The 25,547-nt window shown below is 39.8% G+C and overlaps 1 protein-coding gene and 1 long non-coding RNA gene across 2 annotated transcripts in view; one reads left to right on the forward strand and one right to left on the reverse strand.

Moving 5' to 3' along the window:
• LOC130094850 (protein arginine N-methyltransferase 8-B) overlaps positions 1–25,547 on the reverse strand; it is a 50,828-nt gene that overhangs the window by 14,272 nt on the left and 11,009 nt on the right. Inside the window, exons 2-7 of the mRNA XM_056261343.1 lie at positions 23,074–23,313; positions 21,753–21,908; positions 10,914–10,977; positions 4,798–4,940; positions 4,582–4,669; positions 2,019–2,134 (exon numbers count right to left, since the gene is read on the reverse strand). Coding sequence (XP_056117318.1) covers positions 2,019–2,134; positions 4,582–4,669; positions 4,798–4,940; positions 10,914–10,977; positions 21,753–21,908; positions 23,074–23,313 — 807 coding nt within the window. The remainder of the gene's footprint in view (positions 1–2,018; positions 2,135–4,581; positions 4,670–4,797; positions 4,941–10,913; positions 10,978–21,752; positions 21,909–23,073; positions 23,314–25,547) is intronic.
• Positions 4,552–25,547, forward strand: part of LOC130094853 (uncharacterized) — a 28,510-nt gene continuing 7,514 nt past the window's right edge. The window contains exons 1-2 of the long non-coding RNA XR_008808009.1: positions 4,552–4,689; positions 4,820–5,009. This is a non-coding gene — a long non-coding RNA (uncharacterized LOC130094853). The remainder of the gene's footprint in view (positions 4,690–4,819; positions 5,010–25,547) is intronic.

Below are 25,547 nucleotides of genomic sequence, written 5' to 3' on the forward strand. Positions count from 1 at the left end.
AGCAGATCATTTGGTCTTGGTAGAATGAGAATGATAATTTAAGTATTTAGATGTTTTACATCTGATTGCGGACTTTGGTATCTCCTGAATCTCTTTGCTGTCTCACAATTCTGACGGTTTTTCGCACAATTGTGAGTTTATATCGCACAATTCTTACATAGAGTCGTTTCCTCTGAGTTATGAGATATAAACTCGCAATTGCGAGTTATAAAGTCTTAATTGTGAGATATAAATTTGCAATTCTGAGGGGAAAAAAAAGTATTCTCACAATACGGACATAGTTTTTTGCAACTCAAAGTTTAAATCATAATTCTGAGAAAAAAAAGTCATATTTGTGAGTAAACAGACTTTTTTTTTCTAATAATTGCTACTTTTATCCTGCAATTCAGATTTTTTTTCCTCTCATTTTTGTAAGATAAAAAACTCACAATTGAGTCCTAACCACAAAATATAAACTCGGAATAAAAAAATAAGAAAAAAAGAATAATCATAATTGTGAGACAATGTTTATTTTAAATGTATTGTTTTATTCCAAGGCGAAAACAAGCTTCCATTCATTTCTCTTTCCTGTGGGAGAGAAAAAATCATCCAGCTTGATCTCTTATTCTCTCTCTATCTATCAATTCTTCTGAAATGTCATACTGTACTGGTAGCATTTCAGTAATTACGTTAGGATGTTATTACTGCTCTTGGATCAGTACGTTCAGACCGCTATTTCAGACTCCATCATTTCCCGACAGTAAACTGAGCCCTGCCTCCCTGTCTCAACACTGATATATTTGCCTGAAAAACAACAGGAAACTGTTATTTTCTCTCTCTCTTTGTGGTTTCCTCTCACTCTCACCTCCATTAGACATCAGGCTTCCCATTTGTAAATGTGTCCGATCTACTTTAGATTCAGCTATAAAGCACAAAGTTTGAAATGGAGCATTAATCACTGTATCAAACATAGCGATAGAGGAGGTCCGTGTGAGTGCGTGCTTCACACTTCCATTTAGCACTTAATTTAAGTGCCTTTATCCATTATCCCCTCGCTTTGCTTCATTGGACAGACCTGATCTTTATAAGTTACTTTATCTAAACTTTAAAGAAAGAAGGATTTGAGTAAAGGACAAAATATCACGATTTAATTTCCTCATATCATAAGAGGAAAGGTCAGTTCAGGACATGCGTCAATCTGTAGAAAAATAAAGTGGCATACAATGGCTCCAAATGGTATTAGGACAATTAAGTGGCCCCTAAAAATGCATTATTTATACATTTAACATTATTACTTTAAAGAAAGACACCAAAAGCACACTCAGGCAACATATTTATAGGATATCAGGATATAATAATAAAATAAATCGATATTTATAAAATATTATCAATTTGTTTTCATTCCATACATTGAGCGATGTTATATAACATGAAAATAATCAATCAGATTTTTTATATCCGTGTATCCTTAGCTAAAGGCGACTAGTGACTAGTTAGTTCTGAGAAAAATATAGCATTATTTGGTTGTAGATAGGGGTTTCATGTTATCTTATCTGAAATTAATGTACAGACAATGATTGACAATGGTATATATACAATTCTTAAATCCCTTTATTTAGTCCTTTACATATCAAATTGTTTTCCTGCTTTGATTTGATTAAATTGGATTAGTTGTGACAGAACTGCTAAATTCATATCTGGGAAAAGCTGAAAAGCCTTTTGTTTCAAATATTTTTATTCCATATTAGAGAGGTTTGCAGATGCATTTCACAGTCCATCTGTGGAGCCATAAACTTTCCAGGCTTGATGAATCCGATTCAACCAATGATCATCTCATCAGCACCTTCTCCAGTGGTTTATAATGAAATGAAATTGCATTTCAACGGATCATTATGTAACTGTCACACTGAGTGATGCAGCTAATGATCAGTTACACACTAATGCTGCTATTCTCTGTGGATCTTTATCTTCTCGTCTACCACACATGTGTGAGAAACACGCACATACATGATTTCTTTAGAAGTGTTTTAATGGCTGACCTTGATCAGGCAGGCGTTGGATACCATTTGCTTTGAGTCCACGATGTCCACCAGTGGTTCTTTCATTGCTACGTTCCTGATGCAGGTCATGTCAAAACCATAAACGTTCTCCCACCCTGCTCAAACATAGACACAATTGATTTTTAATAAACAGACCATAACTAAGGCCCAGAAAATACTCTACACGAATGTAAAGATAAGCACTCTATTTCATGTCTCAAAATGTATCAGATTTTCTATTTATAGTGCAAGAAATATGCACTGTAGAAGATATTAGCATAAACTATCATATGGTTTTCTCTTACTCACTTTAACAGTTTGAAGAAAATCTTCCTGAACAAGTCTGATCTTATGATTAAAGCTACACTATTTAACTTTATTATATATATATATATATATATTTATATATATATAATATTTCACAAAATTACTGGATTCCCTAAATTTGTGGAATGGGGGGCTGAGGGCATGCAAGGTTTGGAGCACATACAGTATGTTTTATACAGTCTGTCTCGCATGCGCGACTCCAGATTCCAAGAGATTTGAACTAATTTATGGGCATCAGAGAGCCGCTATCATTATGCGGGATTTTTATAGGTTAATTTTTTTAAACAATTCATCGCAACTCCAAAAAGGAGGACAAATGAGTGTCCGGCTTGAGGCTGCGCCGGACAGGGGGCTTAAAATCCGGACTGTCCGGCCAAAATCCGGACGTATGGCCACCCTAGCGTAAGTCCGATGATGGAACATTGGAAGAACTGGTCATTCAAACCGAACCTCCATCAGAAGGACGACTCGAGCAGGACGCTTCTCAGTGATATGCTACTCAGTTTGAGGTACATTATGAGATGTTGGAACTAATTCCTCACCATCAGCGTTAACAAGTGCATGTGCATCAACAAACCGATAATTTTTCTTGTACTTATTTATTTACTGAGTATTTTTCAAATTTATTGCGGTGAACATGTGGAAACTGTATTAATAACAGTGCATACATTAGCCGAGCTCTAGCGTGATTGATTGATGTAACATAAACGTTGGTAAAGCAAATCTTGCTCCATGCTTAATCTTTCCTCAAAGTAGTGAGAACGACAGACAATCTGCATTAATAGACAATTTTAGGTAATAGTGGCCCACAACTGATTAGCAGAAGTATTTCAGTAAGACAGTAATAATGTGAGTTAGCCGTAGCAGGAGACCTACACAATATAAAACTCAAAACTAGTATTTTGAACACCAACTTTCAAGAGCAAGCGGTTTGCGAATCCTGCATTGAACTCGGAGATTTGAGAAGCAGTCGTCAGTAAAATGACAGGAACACAGCACAAGGTTCGGGCTACTGTTGTGGTATTGTGGTAAAGATTAACTTTAACCAGTGAAAAAAAAACTGGCTTTACCTTCACATTGTAGAGCACAGCTTCTTTTCTCGACATGATGCTGTACAGTATCCACAGGAATCAGCTGCAGTGTTTGAGGGGGTTCAAGTTTTCCCTGGTGTCTGCGCAGTGGGCGGACAATATGCTAATGTTTCGTCTTGACGTCACAACGAAACGGCTTATGACTCGTTTGAAAAACGATTCATTTCATTGACTCAGAGTCGACTTCTACTTTTGAAAGACAATAACTTTATATATGGTGCACTTTCAGATTTAAAACGTTGCAGGATGTTTTCATTCACTTAGTCATAAGCTATGTTACACACTACATGAGAGGTCTTTTTCAAAAGTACATAATAGGGGCACTTTAAAGAAGTGAAAAAAATAAGACAATACAATAATAATTGTATTGTCAGACAATACAATTATATTCAAGATCCAATCTACATAAACAATTCTTAAAATCTTATGCTGTGTAAATGTATCCTGTTTAAAGATTTAGACATTTTAACTGAAAGACACAACAATACTTAATAAAATGATTTGTAAACTTGTAGATAAGACTATATTTGGACATATCTCGAAACCCTCTTCAATCGAAATGAGATGTTTGTGCGTGGGTTAGGGATCTCACAGTGAAGAAATATTCACCAGGGGAATTAAGGAGCTGCTATCAAAATGTAAGGTATTAAAAAAAAATCGCTTTCGAATTTGCGATCATGTGTACTCTGTGTATAGGGAGCGGCGGTACTGACCACACATATTGCAAAATAAGATATCTGTCAATGGCACTCAGGATCTGTTGCGCATCAAATCCCCCACCATCGTCCTGTCAGTCATCTCACATAATAAGCGAGTATAGACTCCTGCTAAACTGAGCAAACGCTTTCAGTTTATAATTGTAGCATATGAATTGATACATTCCATAATTTATCGGTATACAGTCGAAGTATGCCAGTACACCAGAAACATGGACTACCACAGCAAGCCTAGTGTATGTGTGTGTGTGTTTGTGTGTGTGTGTTCCTGCCCATTGCTGCTCTTTTTGTTCAATGGTCTTTTAAACACTGAAAACAATCATTTTAAAAGCAGGTTTATAAGAGGAATGTGAAAAAGTAGCCCTTAATCATGTGCCGTCTCTCTCTCTCTGTCAGGTCACTGCTGGCAGCTGCTGTATTGGGACTCACAGTGAATCTTGAAGTCCTTGTACTGCCTGTCTTCAATGGCCACCACATAAAGAGCAGCCCTGTCTGGGAACATCAGACCTCCAGGTTTCTAAAGATGAAGAACACAGAGTCTATGTTCACTCTCTAGAGACATTGGCTGTACACATACTCTCACACAAAACCATACTTCCTGTATTACACACACACACACACACACACACACACACACACACTGACCAGCCACTTATCTCTGGCGTAGATGACCGTGTTCAACATGGACTCATAAAAAAGGCAGTAGCCCATCCACTCTGAGATGATAATGTCCACCTGATCTACCGGCAGCTCCGTCTCTTCCACTTTCCCTTTAAAGATGGTTATAACTGGAACACACAGACAAATAAGGCCATGGAGATGCTTGACAGATCCTTTCTACTCTTTGAATTTTTAAGGTCAGTTAAAAGATGTGGGTCAAAATGTGTGTGAGTGAGTGAGTGAGTGTGTGAGAGAGAGAGAGAGAGAGAGAGAGAGAGAGAGAGAGAGAGAGAGAGAGAGAGAGAGAGAGAGAGAGAGAGAGAGAGAGAGAGAGAGAGAGAGAGAGAGAGAGAGACTCCAGCTGAGAATGTAAAACATCCACTTTTATTGCACTTCCATGAAGAGATATTGCAGTGGTCTAATGCCTGAATGAAAACTGAGCATGTTATAGTGATATTATGTTCTAGCTAATTGAAAGAGCCATAACCTGTTAACAATGTGCTGTTTGCTTGCTAACCGATGGCTAACTGAAAACAAAAAGAAAGGGAAATGTTTAATTGGACCATTTTTAGCTTTGGTAATATGTGATGCATTTTAAAAGATGTTGACATGTTTCATGATTACTAATAACGGCACTGTGAAGCAATTTTTTCCCCATCATTTCCAATCAGATACTGAACAGAATTAAAGTTTTGAATCCAATGTTTTGAGGAGAATGTGCGGCTGTCAGTCGCCGTGCCGGTGTGGATACTGTCATTCAGAATCACAGATTCTACTTTTTGGAAGTATGACCAACATAAGAATTTTCACCGGAAAATGTCATCTGAACAAGTAAGTAACATCCACTTTTGTTCTGACCAACTAAGGGAAAAAAAGCATTGCAGTAAATCGCACTGATTAAATCTGTCACGGTGTGGGTTTTGTGTCTTGTTCCTTGTTCTTGTCTGTCATGTGGTTCCCTGTTTGTCATGTGATCCTGCCATGTGTCTTGTCCCATGTTCAGCTGTTCCCCGTTATGTTGATTAGTCTTCCCAGGTGTCTCGGATTAACCACCACGCCCCCTTGTTATCTTGTTTAGCCTGTCTGCTTGTGTATTTATACCTCTGTGTTTCAGTTGTGTTTTGTCGGTCGTTGAAGTTGTTTGCTGTTCTTGTCTCTGTCCTGAGTTCCATTGGATTACCTGTTTGTTTTATTAAAGTGCTTGCATTTGGATTCTCTCTTTGCTTCTTCCTTGCTGCATCGTCACAGAACGACCGACCAACACTGAATCCAGCAGCATGTTCGCCAGTGTCTCTTCTCCAACCACCGAGCGGGGGAGAGGCCACTCTTTTGAGGGGACCCGGTTGGTCAAGTTTCGCGGGACACGTGGAGGCCTCAGTAGAGGAGGTGGTCGAGAGGAGCCCCGACACCACTCTCCACGCTGGCCACTCTTCGACCCTGGGTTGGTGATGTCCAACCCAGGGCCCCATTCGCCGCTGGTCCCGTCCAGCCCAGAGATTCACGTCAGCCACGTCCAGCCAGAGCTTCACGTCAGCCACGTCCAGCCAGAGCTTCACGTCAGCAGAGCTTCACGTCAGCCACGTCCAGCCAGAGCTTCACGTCAGCCACGTCCAGCCAGCTTCACGTCAGCCACGTCCAGCCAGAGCTTCACGTCAGCCACGTCCAGCCAGAGCTTCACGTCAGCCACGTCCAGCCAGGGACCGTCCAGCCAGGGACCGTCCAGCCAGGGAACGTCCAGCCAGAGACCGTCCAGCCAGAGACCGTCCAGCCAGAGATCGTCCAGCCAGAGACCGTCCATGCTTCTCTGGAAGACACTGTGCTCATTGTGGGGTCCATGGCTGTTTTGTGTGTATGGGCAGCACACACATCCGATACAGCCCATGAACCCAGCACCAAGCCCTCTTCGCCGCTGGTTCCGTCCAGCACCAAGCCCTCTTCGCCGCTGGTTCCGTCCAGCACCAAGCCCTCTTCGCCGCTGGTTCCGTCCAGCACCAAGCCCTCTTCGCCGCTGGTTCCGTCCAGCACCAAGCCCTCTTCGCCGCTGGTTCTGTCCAGCACCATGCCTTCTTCGCCGCTGGTTCCGTCCAGCACCAAGGCCTCTTCGCCGCCGGTCCAGTCCAGCACAGAGCCTTTACCGCTGGTCCCGTCCAGCCCAGAGCCCTCGCCGCTGGTCTTATGCAGTCCAGAGCCGTCTTCGCCGCTGGACCTGTCCAGCTCAAAGCCCTCTTCGCCATTGGTCCAGTCCAGTACAGAACCGCCTTCATCACTGGTTCTGTCCAGAGCCCTCCCTTCACGTCAGGTCTGCACAGCCAGAGGCTGTCCACGTCACGTCTGCACAGCCAGAGGCTGTCCACGTCACGTCTGCACAGCCAGAGGCTGTCCACGTCACGTCTGCACAGCCAGAGGCTGTCCACGTCACGTCTGCACAGCCAGAGACTGTCCACGTCACGTCTGCACAGCCAGAGACTGTCCACGTCACGTCTGCACAGCCAGAGACTGTCCACGTCACGTCTGCACAGCCAGAGACTGTCCACGTCACGTCTGCACAGCCAGAGACTGTCCACGTCACGTCTGCACAGCCAGAGACTGTCCACGTCACTTCCTCCGAGCCAGGGTCTACGGACAAGATGGCTGATCCGGAGACTGTTCACGTCACTTCCCCTGAGCCAGTGTGTGTGATGTCTGTCCCCGAACCAGTGTGTGTGATGTCTGTTCCCGAGCCAGAGTCTGTGTTGTCTGTTCCCGAGCCAAAGTCTGTGTTGTCTGTTCCCGAACCAGTGTGTGTGATGTCTGTTCCCGAGTCAGTGAGTGTGTTGTCTGTCCCCGAGCCAGTGTGTGTGATGTCTGTTCCCGAGCCAGTGTGTGTGTCGTCTGTTCCCGAGCCGGTGTCGTCTGTTCCCGAGCCGGTGTCGTCTGTTCCCGAGCCGGTGTCGTCTGTTCCCGAGCCGGTGTCGTCTGTTCCCGAGCCGGTGTCGTCTGTTCCCGAGCCGGTGACGTCGCCGCCCTGGCCGCCCGAAGGGTCTTCGCCGCCCTGGCCCACCCTGGCCGCCCGAAGGGTCTTCGCCGCCCTGGCCGCCCGAAGGGTCTTCGCCGCCCTGGCCGCCTGCGCATCCTGCTCCGCCCTGGCCGCCTGCGCATCCTGCTCCGCCCTGGGCGCTGGAACTATCTGGTCCGCCCTGGCCGCCTGAAGGGTCCTCTCCTCCCTGGCCGCCTGAAGGGTCGTCTCCTCCCTGGCCGCCCGAAGGGTCGTCTGCAGTTCCTGCTCAGCCCTGGTCGCCAACGCTTCATGACCCAGGTCCGCCATTGCAATGCCCTGGTCCCATTCCCCTGCATGGACCTGGCCCTCCATCCCTCCCCCCAAGACCGCCTCCGCTTCACCACCCTCCTGAACTATTGTTTTTTGTTTTTTATGGGCGTCGGGAGCCGCCCATAGGGGAGGGGCTATGTCACGGTGTGGGTTTTGTGTCTTGTTCCTTGTTCTTGTCTGTCATGTGGTTCCCTGTTTGTCATGTGATCCTGCCATGTGTCTTGTCCCATGTTCAGCTGTTCCCCGTTTTGTTGATTAGTCTTCCCAGGTGTCTCGGATTAACCACGCCCCCTTGTTATCTTGTTTAGCCTGTCTGCTTGTGTATTTATACCTCTGTGTTTCAGTTGTGTTTTGTCGGACGTTGAAGTTGTTTGCTGTTCTTGTCCCTGTCCTGAGTTCCATTGGATTACCTGTTTGTTTTATTAAAGTGCTTGCATTTGGATTCTCTCTTTGCTTCTTCCTTGCTGCATCGTCACAAAATCTAGCGATCGCTTATCATATCACGTCAAACCATGCACTGTAAAATCTAACAGTTGTTCTTACTAAGACTTTTTAGTTAACTTTACTTAATTTCCAATAATTTGTTGAACTTACTTAAAACAATTTAGTAATCTGTACTGTTTGCATGCTATGCCTTTGTTACTCAGAAAACCCAAGTAAACATTACTTGACTAGACTAACTAACACTTTTTAGTAAACTTTACTTAATGTCTTAACTTAATTGTAAAAATCTAGTAATATGTATTCACACGCTATGCTTTGTTTACTCAGAAAAACCAAGTAAAGATTAATTGATTGGTTTGAGTGTGATTTTTGTAGCGGGAAAAATCTTAATGGACTTTTCACTCATTTCCTCCTCTTCTGCAGTTATTTCTCTCTGTTTGCATTCACTCATTTCCCAAAGTCATCTTGAGTGTTGAATTGTCAATTTTGAGAGAACATCACATAAGCTGACATGTTGATTTTCCTAAAATATTTTTAGTCACCATTATGGCGATTAATGTTCCCTTTGGTTGGTCACTTGGAACTTCATTTTTATTATTATTATTCTCTTACCATTGATGCAGTGATGCAACAAGAAATCAATTATATGATTTCAAAGGCAGAGAAGTAATTTATGAATGAATGTATGTATGTGTGTGTATATATATATATATATATATATATATATATATATATATATATATAAACATACATATATACACATACATATATGTATGAATGTGTGTGTATGATTGCTGTATAACTCTATTTCATGTCAATTAATTATCTATTTATTAATGGTCTATTATGTCCTAAACACCTTGTGAAACTTTTAATTGGGTTTATATAATCCCAAATAAAAGTTAAATATAAAAGTGACAATCTTGTAATTGATTATACTTGAATTACACAGACTTCAACATTCAGCATGCAAAACACAACAATGGTAACAATTAAATTGTATTTAAAGTAAATTATCAAGTACTCTCTACAGTTCTTTTTTTAGTGTCTAGAACTCTTGTGTAAGTGAACTATACTAACTAAGCATTTGTCAGTTCAACATACTATTCCTATTTCACTTTACTTGAAGAAAATGTGGAAACCGATTGCACATATTTTTTTAAGTCTCCATAGCTTAAAATGGCAGATTAAAACCATGTTGAGAATAATAGTATTTAAGATGGTTGCAGAACACATTATAACACTGTTAGTTAAATGGAATTACTCAAGTAATCTTACTATTAAATCTTAAGTAAGATTAGAAAATATTATTTAGTATGTTAACTAGAATTGACATTAAACTAACTTGATATTTATACTTAATTTACTTGGGAAGATGTAGCTTTCTTTACTTTTAGCCGATTATTAACTTAACTTCCGTTTTCCTTTTAAGTTTGCTTTGCAAAAATAAGGCAATCGGTTTCCAAACTTTTTTTAAGTAAACTGAACTTGTTAGAATTTACAGTGTGCAAATTATACTTTGTTCTCAAATTGTTAATGTTAACAACATCAGCATTGCGTGACTACATTTAATGCCCTTCCGATATTTCTCCTTGCTTTCGCATGGGTCCGGTTGCAGTCTCTTTTTTTTCTGTAGCCACTCCGAAGTCTTTTGCATTTTACAACGGGTGAATCTCCAGTTGTCACTGGTGATTGTCGTTTGAACCTTTCTGGATCTGCCATCAAATTGATAAGTTTAATTATATCAAGTGGTGTGAAAAAAGGCTATAAATCTCCACCTCCAACATCCTCACACGCAACACAGTCTACTAGCCGAGACTCCTTCTTTATGTGTAAAGATGTGACATAATGGCACAAAGACATGCTGGAATTTCCCGCGGAAATCCACCAGTACCACTGGAATCAAAATCATTATTACAATCTTACCGCTTTGAATCGAGCTAAGGCAAGCAGAAAGTTTTGAACACTGGCTGGTTATGTACTTGTTAAAAAATGTATTTTGGATCATTTTTAACCCCAAAAAGTTACGGACTGGAGCTTTAAAAAAAACAAAAACATTTAACATGATTAACATTTGTTTTTGGAAAGGCTGTGTCCTTTATCGTCATTTTATCATTTATAAAGCAGAATATTTGCAATTTAAATTCTCTCTTAATATTCAGATTACTGCAGAGGTTTTAAATTATGTATATTTAGGAGGCTGAATAGAAGAACGGTCGACGACCACTCTTTATCCTATCAGTGTCTCATCCTATTTGTCATTCTGCTTTTCTCACACACCCACACAAGCCAGCCAACTACACAGCAAACACACACTTCTACAATATCGAAACACAGCGAATCTGCTTACCACTGTCCAGATGATTGGCCTTGATGATTTTCTCAGAGTATTCTGATATACTTGAGCATTCAATCTGAAAAAAAAACAAAAAAAAAAAAAAAAACAGAACAATATAAAAATCTAACTTACAGTTGTTATTCCCCGCTGTCTTGTGCTTCAAGCACATAAATTAATGGTTGGTTATAGGTGCTGGTTTAAGTGGTAGACAGTGTTTTACCTTCCCTATCTATATATCCTCTTTCAGACAAGACATAGCTTATAGAAACACTGTGATTTGGTTAATGTTAAAATACTTGGTTCCTAGAGGTCACCATTATGTTCAGTTTCAAATGTACGTGCTCAATTGAGCTCAATTGATAAGAAGACATGCCCATAAACGACGATGGAAACAATAAATCCTTCAATGCGAAACAAAAAAAACCTTAAAATAAACTTAACTAGAACTAGAACGCATTCACAAACATCAGGCATCCAAATGCAAGATAACATGAAAGCGTTTTCTGCGTTTCGTCATTTATGATGTACGATAAAAGAGCCACAGTGGCTTACCTGATTGCAACAACTTCCATTTTTATTACAGAAACGTACAAAACTTCCCCGACAGAGCAACATTGGCTCAACCAATGGCATGAGTTTGTGTTGGGACGTTCTGCTTTTCTGACCAATGTCACTATTTTTGAAGTTCTGTTTGGATAGTGGTGCTAAAATAACACAGTGCTAGACAGATTTAGAATTTTGCAAAAATGTGTGTTTGTCTGTGGAGGATAGTTAATTGTTATATATTATGTTTTGTTACACTCAATGTTTTGTTACACTTACACTTGTTAAGTTTGGTGAGATTCTTCAATGTTTTTGAAAGAACCCTCTTATGCTCGCCAAGGCTGCATTTATTTGATAAAAAAAATCCAGTAACAACAGTAATATTGTGAAATATAATTACAATAAAATTTTCAGCATCATTACTCTTCAGTGTCACATGATCCTTCAGAAATCATTCTAATATGCATATAACATTTCTTACTATTATTAATGTTTGTGGAAACTGCAATATGAGTTTCTTTAGGATTTTTTTAATAGAAAGTTAAAAGAAATTATTTGAAATAAAAATATTTTGTTCATAAAAGTCTTAACTGTCCCTTTTGATTAATGGAATGCACCGTAAAAGTACTGTCTTTCAAAAAAAAAAAAAAAAAAAAAAAAACCTTACAGACCCCAAGCTTTTGAATGGTAGTGTTGTTTGATAGGTAACACAGACTGTCCATCCTTTACAGTCTCTCAACATAAAGTGCTGATTGATTCTTGCAACTTGCAAACCTGCCTATTACACATGTTCCTCTGATCAGCCCTCAGTGGCTAATGCCTAAAGAGCATTATTTTGCATTTACAAACAGTCCAGATTCCTGTCCCGTTATATATGTATATTGAAATATATGTAAACAAGCAAAACAAGTAAAGTAAGCACACATAGTAACAGGGCTGTCAGTGGCCCGAGGCTAAAGGGAAGAGGAGGAGAGAGTAAGTAGGAAGCTGCCATCAGTTTAAGTGAGAGGTTGATTCCTGACAGCACAGATCCTTCTGCCTCATGACCTCCCTTGGGTTTTCCCAGCAGTCGTTTGTTTTCAAAGCCATCGCCGTCAACTCGAGTGTTGCACGAGGAGTCAGTCAGCATCGCTTCAACTGACAAACTCTCAGAACCTTCGCTTTCTCCTACATGGCAGCCCCATCGGTTTTTGTAAAAGTTTCACGTACTGCAGTGGGTCAGCATTGAGTTTAAAAGTAATCAGAGAAGCCCATAACACAGTCAGCACATTTCCACTTTCAGAAGAAAAGTTTTTGATGTGCATGATCAAGATGAGAGGAAAGTGCCTGGGTCTGAGCTGCAGTAAACAGAGATGAAGGGCAAAACTGTGCAAACATGACAAGCTCAAATATTAAATATATATATATATATATTATAGAAGTATCTTGTTAAGCATTAATGGACTTCCTGGTTTAATGCATGTTGTCAAAGAAAAATAAATGTTCACAGTAAAGCTCTTATAATGGAAAGGTCTTTGCATCAGGGTAAATGTTATACAGTTTCATTAGCTAATAAACCCATGGCATGACATGTGTGAGGACACAAGAAAAGGACTGCTTTGCAAACTGAGGGAAATCAAAATAATTTCAGTGATAAATGACACCAAGTTATAGGTGCATGTTACATAACATGTATGCTATACAGTATAATAGGGTTGAACGATATATAAAAAATGATCGAAATAAAGCAAATGTGCATATCGCAATGGTTTGCGATTAATTAATGATTTACTTCAAAAAGTCATTTATAGTTTTGGGTCAATGCAGATAGCATAGCGACTGGCACGCAGATATTAGATGATGTTTTATTAACAAAGTTCGGGAGGAACACGTTCAAATAATCTAGCCAATCAGCACGAGAGGAGGCCTTTATATATATATATATATATATATATATCCCGCCGATGATGCAAGAGTCCTCCTGGTCCAGTGACTCACCCCCTCCCCCCAAATCAGTGCACCGTCAGCTTTACACTCCGCATTTTTTGGGGGGGGGGGTTGTCAGTATCGTTTCATGGCTGCTGTCCCACGTTGGTTCGCAACTTTTTGGGGGGAGTACTCTGGTTTCGGGCCAAAATACTGAGCTCGGAGCCCTCTCCTCGGACACCACGCCAAACACGCATCTGATTATTTGTAAGTGTGAACTATGAACTATGAGAACTATGTGTGAACTATGTCTATGCTCTTTAGGTGTCTTGTAAGGGGATTATTTATAAGTGTGAACTCGTGAATTGGGATATGTCTGCGTGTGTGTGCATGATAGCATGCGCGTGCTCTGACGCAAGACAATCAACAAGCTGCGATGCTCTCGTTGTAAACTAATCTGAGAAGATGAGTCAGCCCGAGGCACTAGCAGCTGCTGCTGCTGACGATGGCAGTATTTTGGTTTTAAAAGAGATGAACACATGCAGACTGAAGTTATTTGTGAAACATTTAATCTCGAGTGGCAACGCGAAAGGGAAACTCTACAAATCTTTGCAGTCACCTCAAGACGAAGCACAACAATTTGTATCAGCTATGCTTGGCAGAAAAATCTTCAAGCACAGATGAATCAACCCTTGTTCCCGAACCTAACACTCCATCGCATCAAACTTTGATAGATTAACACCGTATCCTGCAAGCTCCTGGCATCATATAGAAATAACATAGGCCATAACATGCTATCTGGCAAAGGATATGTTCCAATCGCCATGGTCGGGAAACCAGGTTATGTGCACTTGATGAATACCAAAGACAAATGCTATAACATTCCCTCTCGCTCTTATTTTTCCCAAACTGCTATCCCCCAAATGTACGAGCATGCTCACGACCGTGTCAAGTTGGAACTGAGAGATGTCAAACATTTTGCGTGTACGATAGACCTCTGGTCCAGTAGGACAACAGAGCTGTGCATTAGTTTAACGGTTCATTGTATTGACCAAGACTTTAAAATGAGAAGTCTGTGCTTACAGACAGAATATTTTCCCAGTGAGGACAGAAAACAGCTCTGGGACTGCGAGAGGCTTTGTCTGGTTGGAATTTGAGTAAGGCGTATCTAGTGAGTTTTATCACGGACAACACAACCAATATAATTAAAGCTAGTCGAACATTTCTCCCATAGCTGGAAAAAGAAAGAAGCACTGAAGAAAGCACAGAGCGAACTTAACCTGCCAGAATATAGTCTGATCACAGAGTGCCCAACACGATGGGGCACTAAGCAGCAAATGATGGAAAAGATACTGGAACAGCAGAGGGTTTTGTCACAAATTCTCTCTGAAAAACGACATCTGGGTGAGGCCCTTGAGTCAGTAAACAAGGCATTGAAGCCACTTCAAGAGTTCACTGATGCTCTGTCTGTGGAGGACTACATGAACATTTCTTATCTACAGCAAGTTCTTCATTTACTGAAGACAAAAACAGAGAAGACACAGTGCTGACATTCTCAACTAAAACCAAAATGCTGGCCTACATGGAGGCAAAATATGAGGATCACCAACCCGATCTCACTGCAATTCGTACGTATTTCACGAGGTGGCTAATTTGTACGAATTCATACAACCTCACTCATACGATTTTTGATAAATCGTACATATTTTACGAGTTGCCCAATTTGTATGAATTCGTACGAATGACCTGACCCTGCCCATAAACCTAGCCATCACTGGGGTTTAGACAAATCGTACGAATTCGTATGAGTGAGGTTGTACGAATTCGTACGAATTAGCCACCTCGTACGCACTTGTACGAATTGGTCGTGAGATAGCGTTGGGATCACACAACCCAAACTCTGCTGAACATTGCCCCTTTTCTTGACCCAAGGTTAAAAAAGACTACATTTGTAAGGAAAAACTGCCACAAATGAGTTCATGGGCAATATCAGAAATTAAGGCAATTCAGAAGTTAAGAATATTTTAAATGGCAAGAATGATTGGAGCTCTTGAGTGCAAATATGAATTATTTTACTTTCTTTTCTGGGAGGCACAGCCTGCTGTTGACGTCTCATCATCAGCAGGTGTTGAATCAGGGAATCAGCCAAGCCAAAGTGCCATAGCCAGTGCAAAGAGGATGAAGTCTTTAAGAAGCCTTTTACATCTACATCTCCGTCGGAATCCTCTGACCAATCATTGAAGTGGAATTTAACAGCTACATTCTGATGCCCAAACTTCACACTGAGGAGGAGCCGTGGTGGGAAATTCATAAGATCAATTATCTCCACTTAAGCAAGCTGATGCAAAAATATCTTTGTGTGTCTGCCACCAGCACACCCTCTAAAAGACTTTTCAGCACATCAGACAATATATTTACATGTCAACACACATCTCTGAAACCAAGCAAAGTGGACATGCTGGTTTTCTTGTCCAAAGAATCTGTAACAATTTTAGTATGGATGCTGAAATGTGACTAAGCAAGCAAGCCATGTGAGGAAGACAATAAGGGAGGAAACCCAGCAAGCAATTTTGGATTTAAAAGACGTCTAATAGCCGTCCAAACACAGCCCAGACGTCTAGGCTTAAACAAGGCAAATTCTGGGCTGTGAGTGAAAATTTAATGGACGTCTAAACTATAGCCCAAGAATAGACTAGTCATCAATTAGAGAACAAAGAAATTAAAAGAGTGAAGGAATGAAACCAAACACCTTGTAATCACTGTTGACTTTGCTTACATGATGGAAAATCATACATCTCCCAAGTTATTTTTTGACATGTAACCAAATTCAAGGTTATTTTGTCTCCTCTCCACCAATAAGCTGGTATTTGATGGGCATTCTGGTGCAACATGGCTGCCGTCACATTTTTGTTTACCTGAATATACTTGATGTTTTCATGTTGACATACAGGTAACTATACCAAGTTGAGCAAAGTGTTGGTGGTATTTAAATTGTTTTTCTTTTTGTTTGTTTGTTTGTTTGTTTATTTACATTGTTAAAAATCTGATTTGTTTTATGCAAAAGTAAAACTTGTCTGTTAACTTTCAGAAGTTTCGTCGGAGGGAGGGGGGGTGGGGGGGGGGTGGGGGGGTGGCGGCTACTTTCACCAGATCTCTTCAACCTTTACATGGATGAGTTCCTAGTTCACACTACATGATTTTAAAACGTCGGGCTGAACTGTGCGGTTCACACTACATGACTTGCTCTCTGTGAAATCAGGAGTGTTCAAGTTGTTGAGCTAGTTCACACCACACGACACAACGTGATTGATCCTACAAACCACGTTTTGTCACGAAAAATCACGCGATAAAATGAACCGAAAATGACGCGAAACAGCACCCGCGCCAATACCCAGCGAAGAACATAGATATCATATAATAAATGCTAGATGTCTCGTCCGCGCTGCTGGCCAATGGAGGTCGACATCCGCACGTGGCGGCCATCTTGTCACAGGCAGCTCGCTCACTCGCAACATTGTGTTTTAATGGTGCATGTACTTTTAAATAACCATAACTTGCTCAATTTTCTACCGATTTTCAAACGGTTTGGTTTGTTATAAACGTCAGAGATGTAGTTATGACACTGCATACATATGAATAATTATAACATATATGTTCAAGCATTCAGAATTATAGCCATGTTAATAACGTTTGTAAGAAACCAAACCGTTTGTAAATCCGTCAAGATTTCAGCGAGATAAGAGGATTTGTGTTCATGCTGATCACTCACCTTACATCAGAGCCTGCCTGTGACAAGATGGCCGAACGGTGATGCCGGAAGTGACTCCGCCGTAAGACATCTAGCCTTTATTACCGTATATGATATCTATGGCGAAGAAGACGAAGAAGAACACAACACGCGAACATGCCTTGCTCTGATTGGCTGTAGCTCATGACATCACGTGAGCTTGAAGCTCAACGATTTGCAGGCTTAAAATCTTGTAGTGTGAACTAGGCTTCCAACCAATTATCAAGATGCAAAACAGGTTGTATAATTGGTAACACCTTGGTTAATCATTTTATGTATGCTGATGATTTGGCCATTTTCTCTCCCAGCAGTGCTGGTTTTCAGCAGCTACTGAATATCTGCTCTGAATATGGGGTGAAATTTCAAGTGTTATATAATGCCAAAAAGAGTGCTGTATTGATGTGTAGGACAAAAGTGAACAAAGATCTTTGTTTTCCAGACTTTTATCTGTCAGGACAAGTGATGAGTGTTTGTAATAAAATTAAATACCTGGGTCATAACATTACAGATCAGTTATCTGATGATGAGGATTTATATAGGCAGCGTCGCATATTATATGCCCAAGCTAACATGCTGGAAAGAAAATTCCACAGGTGCACGGATGACGTCAAAATTAGCCTGTTTAAGGCATATTGCACTCCTTTGTATACTGCTCCTTTATGGACTAAATTTAAAAAGGCTAGTATGCAGAAGCTTAAGGTTGCTTATAACGACTGTATGAGGAAACTGCTCAACAAACCCAGGTGCTCTAGTGCAAGTGACCTGTTTTGTAATGCAGGGGTCAGCACCTTTCAGGCATTACTGAGGAGACTCATCTACAAATTCATTTGTCGCCTGAATGACTCCCAGAACAGCATTTTTATGCTGCTAGTAAATCCTAGGTTTAGTGCCATACGATACCAATCATCACTATGGAAAGGCTGGTATAAGTGTCTTTTATAGAAATGCCGTATTGTAGTTTTTTCTTTTATCTTTTTGTATCTTTTTATCTCTTTGTATATGTATCCATTTTTGTGTATGTTGCATGTTATGTCTGTGCCTTCTGAATGGACCAAGAGTCTGGTAAATAAAAGTTGATGATGATTTTCCCTGAAATAATGTGAAACAGATATGTTGGTCATATATTTTTCATTTTTTTTAATATATATTTTAATTGAATTTAAATTGATTTTAGAAACTTATAGCATTATTGTATTGAATATCACATTATTTATCAAGTTATCTCATTTTTCTTCAATATCAAAGCAAATTAATATCTAGTATCAAATATCTAATATCCATGCACTATTTAAAAAATATATATATACTATATTTAATATTAGTCACATGAACAACAGATGATAAGTGCAAAACAATAAACTACTCAGCTTAAAATCTTGTTGTTGTTATGTCCCATCAGCTCAAATTTGAGTCTTGGTGACTTGATTGACTAAAGAATTGAAAAGGATTCGGGTTTTGTGCTAGTCTGATGAGATCCTCCAACGTCCGTCTTGTCGTTTTTGTTATCATATCGATCCATATCATTGGCGGTCTTCCTCTGCACCTTGTACCCTTAAATTGTGATATACTTTTCCAGTGATCTTTCCCTTCGAACCATGTGACCAAAGTATGACAAACACAGTTTCATAATTTGTGCTTCGAGTGGCATTTCCGGTTTGATTTCCTCTATGATTGACTTCGCTGTCCATGGCTCACGCAGGATTTTTCTCCAGCACCATATTTCGAATGAGTCAATCTTCCTTCGATCTTACTTCCGGATTGTCCAGCTTTCGTAACCGTAGGTGACAACCGAGAAAATGAGGGTCTGAAATATTTAATCTAGAGGCTGCATAGCATATGTGTGTGTGAAGTTTAAGATTTATATATAAGTTATTATTTTTTTAGGGTTTGATTAGGCACTAATTGTCCAAACACAGTTTGTTCTTTACACTTTGGTGTGTAACTCATTCTGCTTCATTTAAAGCAACACCAAGGAACTTTTCCTCTGCGGTCGCCCTACAGGTTGGAAGTGGAATTGTCCATTACCGCTGTCGTAAATAATTTAGCCTACCGCAGCCTACTGTCGCACGCGCACGCTCGCTGTTTATCCAGCACCGGCTTTGGAATCAACAATGGCCACAGACAATTTGAGGAAGTGGTGGGCGAAGTGACGTATGCCGTAAAGCAGTCGAATTTTGTAGTTCTTTTTGTGTTCCGTTTACTACCCGAAACTCGAAGTTAGTTACATAGTGCAAGTAAAAGCGCTACAGACCACGTCAGGCTATGGCAGACGTGTCATTTAACCTATTGTAAGTCGATGCACCATCACAAGAGTCTTGTAAATATATTATAAAGGTTGAAAAACTACATAGTGTTACTTTCATTTAAGCTGTGGCTATGTATAATTTTTGCCTGGCAGACAGTAAAATGGGCAACAAAAAAAAAATCCTATAAACTTACAATGAAGCAGGGACAAGAACAATATATTCATCTTTCATCTTTTTTTAATGCACCTAAAAAAATCAAGGCATTTGAATTTGTAAGACTTTTGATTCATTAAGAATCAAGAAGAATAACAAAAGTACAGTAAACTGTAAAACCATTTGTGCTATGAAAGTGTGTGTTGCTACAAAATTCAGCTGACACCGAAAGCAAAAATGGCTAATAATGGCCACAGCTGCTCCTACATTAAAAATAAGGTGGATATCAATATCAAAATACCATGCAGAATACCCTAGTGTGGCAGCCAATTTTGCACAGGAAAGCAAAATGTAAAAATCTAGTTTATATTCTGCATTGAGCAAGTGTTTTTCGTTTGCAATGAGCACTGTAACATAGACACTGAGGAGAGTATGCGCTCTCTGGCATTGGATGAATATGATGAAGCCATTCAGAGAATTGTTCATTATCACAGTGCAACTGGATAAGAGCAGCGAGGTGCAAATCACATCAGCTCAATTACAGCAGAGACCGCGACTCAAGACAGACACCAACACATGGCTAGGCTTCCCGAGGTAGTTTCGTTCTCTTCTAAAAACTGCTCTTGAACATTCTGTCCCAAGAGGATGGCAGGACACATAAAATCGAGTTTTTTCTCTCCGTTCATACTCTAACTTGGCTTAACAAGCTCTGGCTTTAGTTCTCAAAGAGAAAGTGCCAAACAAGCACCACATGGTTAATGTGGCCCTTCTGACCTTTACTTATTTCTTTGGTGTGCCTTTTTCTCAGATATATCCGAAGAGCCAATTACCACATCCTCACAATGTAGTGTGTTAGAGCCTGATACATCAGCACGGCCAATAAAGGCTGCCCGCTAAAAACCTTCACTATCCACTGGGGAGGAATGCATTAAGGGGGAGAGGTCTGAATGGTCAGGAAGTGAGGAAGCGAAATGGAATCAAATAGGGGAATTGCAAGAAAGAAAAACAGAAGGGGACCCTTATAAAAAAAAGTACTATGGTGGTGTCATGCTATAGTGATGCTATCACATGGTAGTTCAATGTTGATTTAATTCTTGCGAATCACAGATACCAGTCCTGCACAGAGGGATTTTGAGCCATTCCTCTTCCAGAACAGTGGGCAGGTCACTATCTGATGCTGGTGGAGGAAAACGGTTTCTGACTTGCTCCTCCGAAATTCCCCAAAGTGGCTCTAAAATATTTAGATCTGGTGACTGCGCAGGCCATGAGCAATGTTCAACTTCACTTTCATGTTCATCAAACTATTCTGTCACAAGTCTTGCTGTGTGTATTTGTATTCTAGAATGCTGAATTTGGCATCACAACATAATGTTCATTATGAAAAAAAATATATAATATTCAATATATTTAATATTCATTTTTAAAAGGACATTTAACAGTGTTACTAAATTATTTTTTAAAGCCTAATTAAATCTATAATTAAACTATTGATACTTATTTTTACTGTAAAGCTGCTTTGAAGCAAGTACATGAAGTATGGTATAAATATTGATATATAAATAAAATATTGGCTGATATATAATAAATATTGAATGATTAATTAGTGATAAGGTGTATATACATATATATTTGTGTTAAAATGCAATCATTTTTAACAAACAATTCTGTAGTAGACATGAAAGAGTTAATGTTTTGATTGTCACGTGATCCTGGTGGCGGGTCACGGGATTACGTGGGAATGTGAATATTAGTCACCTGTTCACTGATTAAGTTAGGTGAGAGGGGGTGAGCAGGGGCGATGTATTCTTTGTTGACCACTAAACTTTGTACTATCAAGAAACATCAGCCAGCAATAAAGAATTGCTAGTAAAAGATAATTTGCCTCATCGATGTTTTGTTTATGCGTCACAAGTGCTTAGTCTCTCAGCGGTATCATCATTGGATTGAGTAGCCGCTATAAATTCATTTGTTTGTCATGGCTTTAAACATACGTTTTCTTCTGTTTTGAACTTATATTTATGATCCTTATTAGGAAATAAGTTGGTGGTAATATATGATCATATCTCTCTAAAAAAAGAGGATTATTCGCATACACCTTCAAAAGCTCTTGGTGCGACTGCAACACATGATGCTATTTTGGGCTCTGTGGATCATTCCAGCAGGGTAGGAGGCTACAGGCTCATGTGGTTTTAGGCATAAGGAGGGCCGCCCTCTTACCCCATACACGTGCTTGGCTCCGGCCTTGGCAGCAAACATGGAGAGGATGCCAGTACCACTCCCCACGTCCAACACGATCTTGTCCTTGAAGATGTGTTTGTTATGGTACATAGAGTTTCTGTATGTCATCGTCCTCACTTCATCCTTTAGCATTTCCTGTACATCCATGCATGCACAAAAAAAACGTTTTACTACTTTGTAACAAAATTGTGTTTCAAATTCTGGTGAGCTGACTACCTAGACAACGTTTGAAAAGTACAAAAAATAGAAAAGTAGAAAAGTTTTTTAAACAACAGAAAAGTACCATAGGACAATCATGGTTGTTTGGGCACGGTACCATGGTTTGTTGTTCCTTTGTGTGCCGCTTAAATACAATGGTATATATAATAGAAATATCTTTTGATTTGATGCACCATTACACCTTGTAACGGCCTGTTTTAGAAAGGGTTTGGGCCCATGAATGCTGTCTAGTTAGATACAATAAGCTATCTCACCCGGATTTGAAACACAGGCAAAAAAAAAAGTATTCAATAGTTTTAATGATGTTTAACCCATAAAGCCTACTGTATCACATTTGATTACAAGATATATATATAGACCTTTTTAAAAATGTGCCCTTCAGATCGTGGCACATGTGTCTTTTTGCTGAGAAATCTTTACTGTTTTTTAGTAAACGTAAGAATAACTTTTATGTTGTTAGTAATAGTATTCAATAAAAATTAAATACAGTAATCTGCCAATAGGTGACGATTTTGGGAATTGTAATGCCTACGACAAAGCATCACGGTATTGTCTTGGTTTTTTGGACATTATTTTTTGAAGTACTTTGGAGTACTATAAAACTATGGTATATGACCGTAATACATAATCATTCACTACCAAGGTTATTATTCAGCTTTATTGTAAAAACATAAAATAAGGATCTCTGACAACCTGTGAGAACGTAAAAAACTTGCTGTCACCATTACAGCATGTCTTCTCAGATCTATGCAGCTTTTTTGGTGTATGCCTCTTGTCACACTTAGATGAGAGAAGGGGAAAAAAGATCTGACCTATATACTAAAAATGAGTCTGAACAAAATTAATCTTGCAGGTCTCGCCTGAACCTCCCGTTCTCTGCACTCATCCTATAATTCAATGACACCCCCACCCCGTCCCTCTCTCCTGCTCCATTTCTCTGCATACTCTGCATTATATATAACTCCCAGCATAAATCAACATGACTGATGTTGATTACCATGAGTACTTATATCCTACAGTACATCATATGTGTCAGCATCTATGTTAAATGCAAGCATCCACTGCTCTAATGTGCTCATACCTCATGAATACCGAAGTGTGCATACGAGTCAAAATAGTAATCCCTGGAGGTCATCTCATCGGGGTTGAGGAACTTGGCCATCTTTCCTCTGCCGGGGCAGCTGGGTAAGCTGGCTGAGTGAGGGGTGTGAGGCGCGAGGGACGGGTGTGTGGGCCGCTGGGCATGATGGACCGATGACACTGGTTTGGGCAGAGGAGAAGGCTGGACCGACTGGGATGGGGCGGCACTCAGGGGCTGTTGCTAAAACGGGGAGAACGAGAGAAATTCTCATCATGGTAATGTGAAAAAATGATGGTATACAGTGGCACCAAAAAGAATTTTGACACTTTAACCATCCTTAAAAATGTTTGAATGTTGAACTAAATGATCAAACTAGGAAATATGGACACATAATGCAAAAAAACAATTAAACGATAAAACAATAGATATACTGTTAAAAATTAAGACAAATGTATTTGGACACCTCCTGGTTATCAAACATCTGTTGGGACATCTGTGAACTTGAAAAGGTCTAATGTCATTTTTTGCATAATATGACATTTGGTTTGATATGTTTCTATTGCAATAACATTTGTTCAGATAAGTGTCGAAATACTTATTGAAGTGACTGTATAATTTAAATGTAAGGTATTTATAGATTATTTGTTATATTATGTTTATTTTTTAAAAAATTTTGTGACGATTTTATATTGTTTTAATAAATGTATTTTGATAAATAACATGAATTATAATTGATGTGCTTAATTAAAATAAAGTCACAATGCAAAAACAAATCATAATGGTCCTAAACCAGGATCTTTAATATTTAGTTTTTTTGTTTTGTTTTTGTAAAAAAGGAAGGAAAAGTTGGCACACCACAGCTCCAAAAATATAAAAATATTTATTTCATGTTCTCACCATAGGTGACGTTTCGAGCCCAGTGGCTCTTCATCAGACAATGAACACATACACTGATAAGCCCTTATATACACCACAGAACTACATCACATGATCAAATTTATTTTGTGGTTGAGCACTCTCATTGAGCTTTTTGCCCGTTACATGCACGCACTTTGTATTGAATCTTTGTTTTTGTCACATGCAGGCTTGACTTGATAATCCAAACAAAGATTCTTGATGCAGAATAATGATAAACTCACATTCAATAAACACCTGAAACAATACAGATAAACACGCAACTTCAACACAAGACAACGAACAGAAGAACAGTGTCTTCAGGCACCCAAAACGCCATTGTCGTGTAAACGGGTTTTGGGGTGAAATATGACCTGGACATTAATTGATGACATTAAAAAAAAAGCTAAATGAACAGTGACAATTCAGTGCTGTTTAAAAATAGTCCTGTCCAAGAATGTCTAGTACTTGTCTGTCAGATTTCTGAGACCTGGCAGAGGTGGATTGTGCCTTAAGAGCAAAGGGAGTGCAGGACAGTTAGATTGCCGTGGAAAGGACTTAAGACAAGTATTACATATGGTGAGCCTCTCTGGCTCTGATTAGATCTTCTACGTCCTGCAGAGAAGCTTGGCCCTTCCTCAAAGGGAACCATCATCCCACATTACAGACAACAAACGGGTATAAACGGGCCATTTGAGCCACTGGAAGCTTTGACACACACACACACACACACACACACACACACACACACACACACACACACACACACACACACACACACACACACACACACACACACACACACACACACACACACACACACATATATACTGTATATATATAACTCTGGTGTAATGCATCAAATGTTTACATTTATGTTATTAACCCATTTAATCCCACCGGTCACAATAGTGACCGTAAAAAAATGTTTCATTTCTAAGGCTATAAAAATGTTACTGAATGATCTATCAGTGCATTTCCAACAGATATTGAAATAATAAAGGGTCTCAATGAAATATGTGCAGTGTCACATGTTTACTGTAAATTGTCACATGACCAGAGCTGTTTATTTCCTGTTTGTGCCAAGAGAAGAGGATGGCAGCAAGAAAGCTCCCAAAGAAAAGATCAGTAAAGCATGTTAACATAAAGATAGGACTTAGATTTTTGGTACACATCATGTTTAAGGTGTCTAGTATTGATATATGCATTTGCAATTACTTAACTTTGTTTAATGTGGTCATAGAACTTACAAACATGTCACCGGCAACAATAGTGACCGGTGGGATAACCCATTGTATCTACATGCTAATACACATAGGCTAACTGTTCTACCTTACTTTCTGCTGCTACCTAACTTTCTACCTAATTTTACACACACACACACACACACACACACACACACACACACACACACACACACACACACACACACACACACACACACACACACACACACAGACACACACACACACACACACACACACACGCACACACACACACACACACACAAAGACTAGCTAGCTAACTAATTCTACCTAATTTTCCACACACACACACGCAATTACAGGTAGGCACACACA

The sequence above is a fragment of the Rhinichthys klamathensis genome, unplaced genomic scaffold (assembly GCF_029890125.1).
Source record: "Rhinichthys klamathensis goyatoka isolate OS25496 unplaced genomic scaffold, OSU_Roscu_1.1 h1tg000181l_1, whole genome shotgun sequence".
Lineage (NCBI taxonomy): Eukaryota > Metazoa > Chordata > Actinopteri > Cypriniformes > Leuciscidae > Rhinichthys > Rhinichthys klamathensis.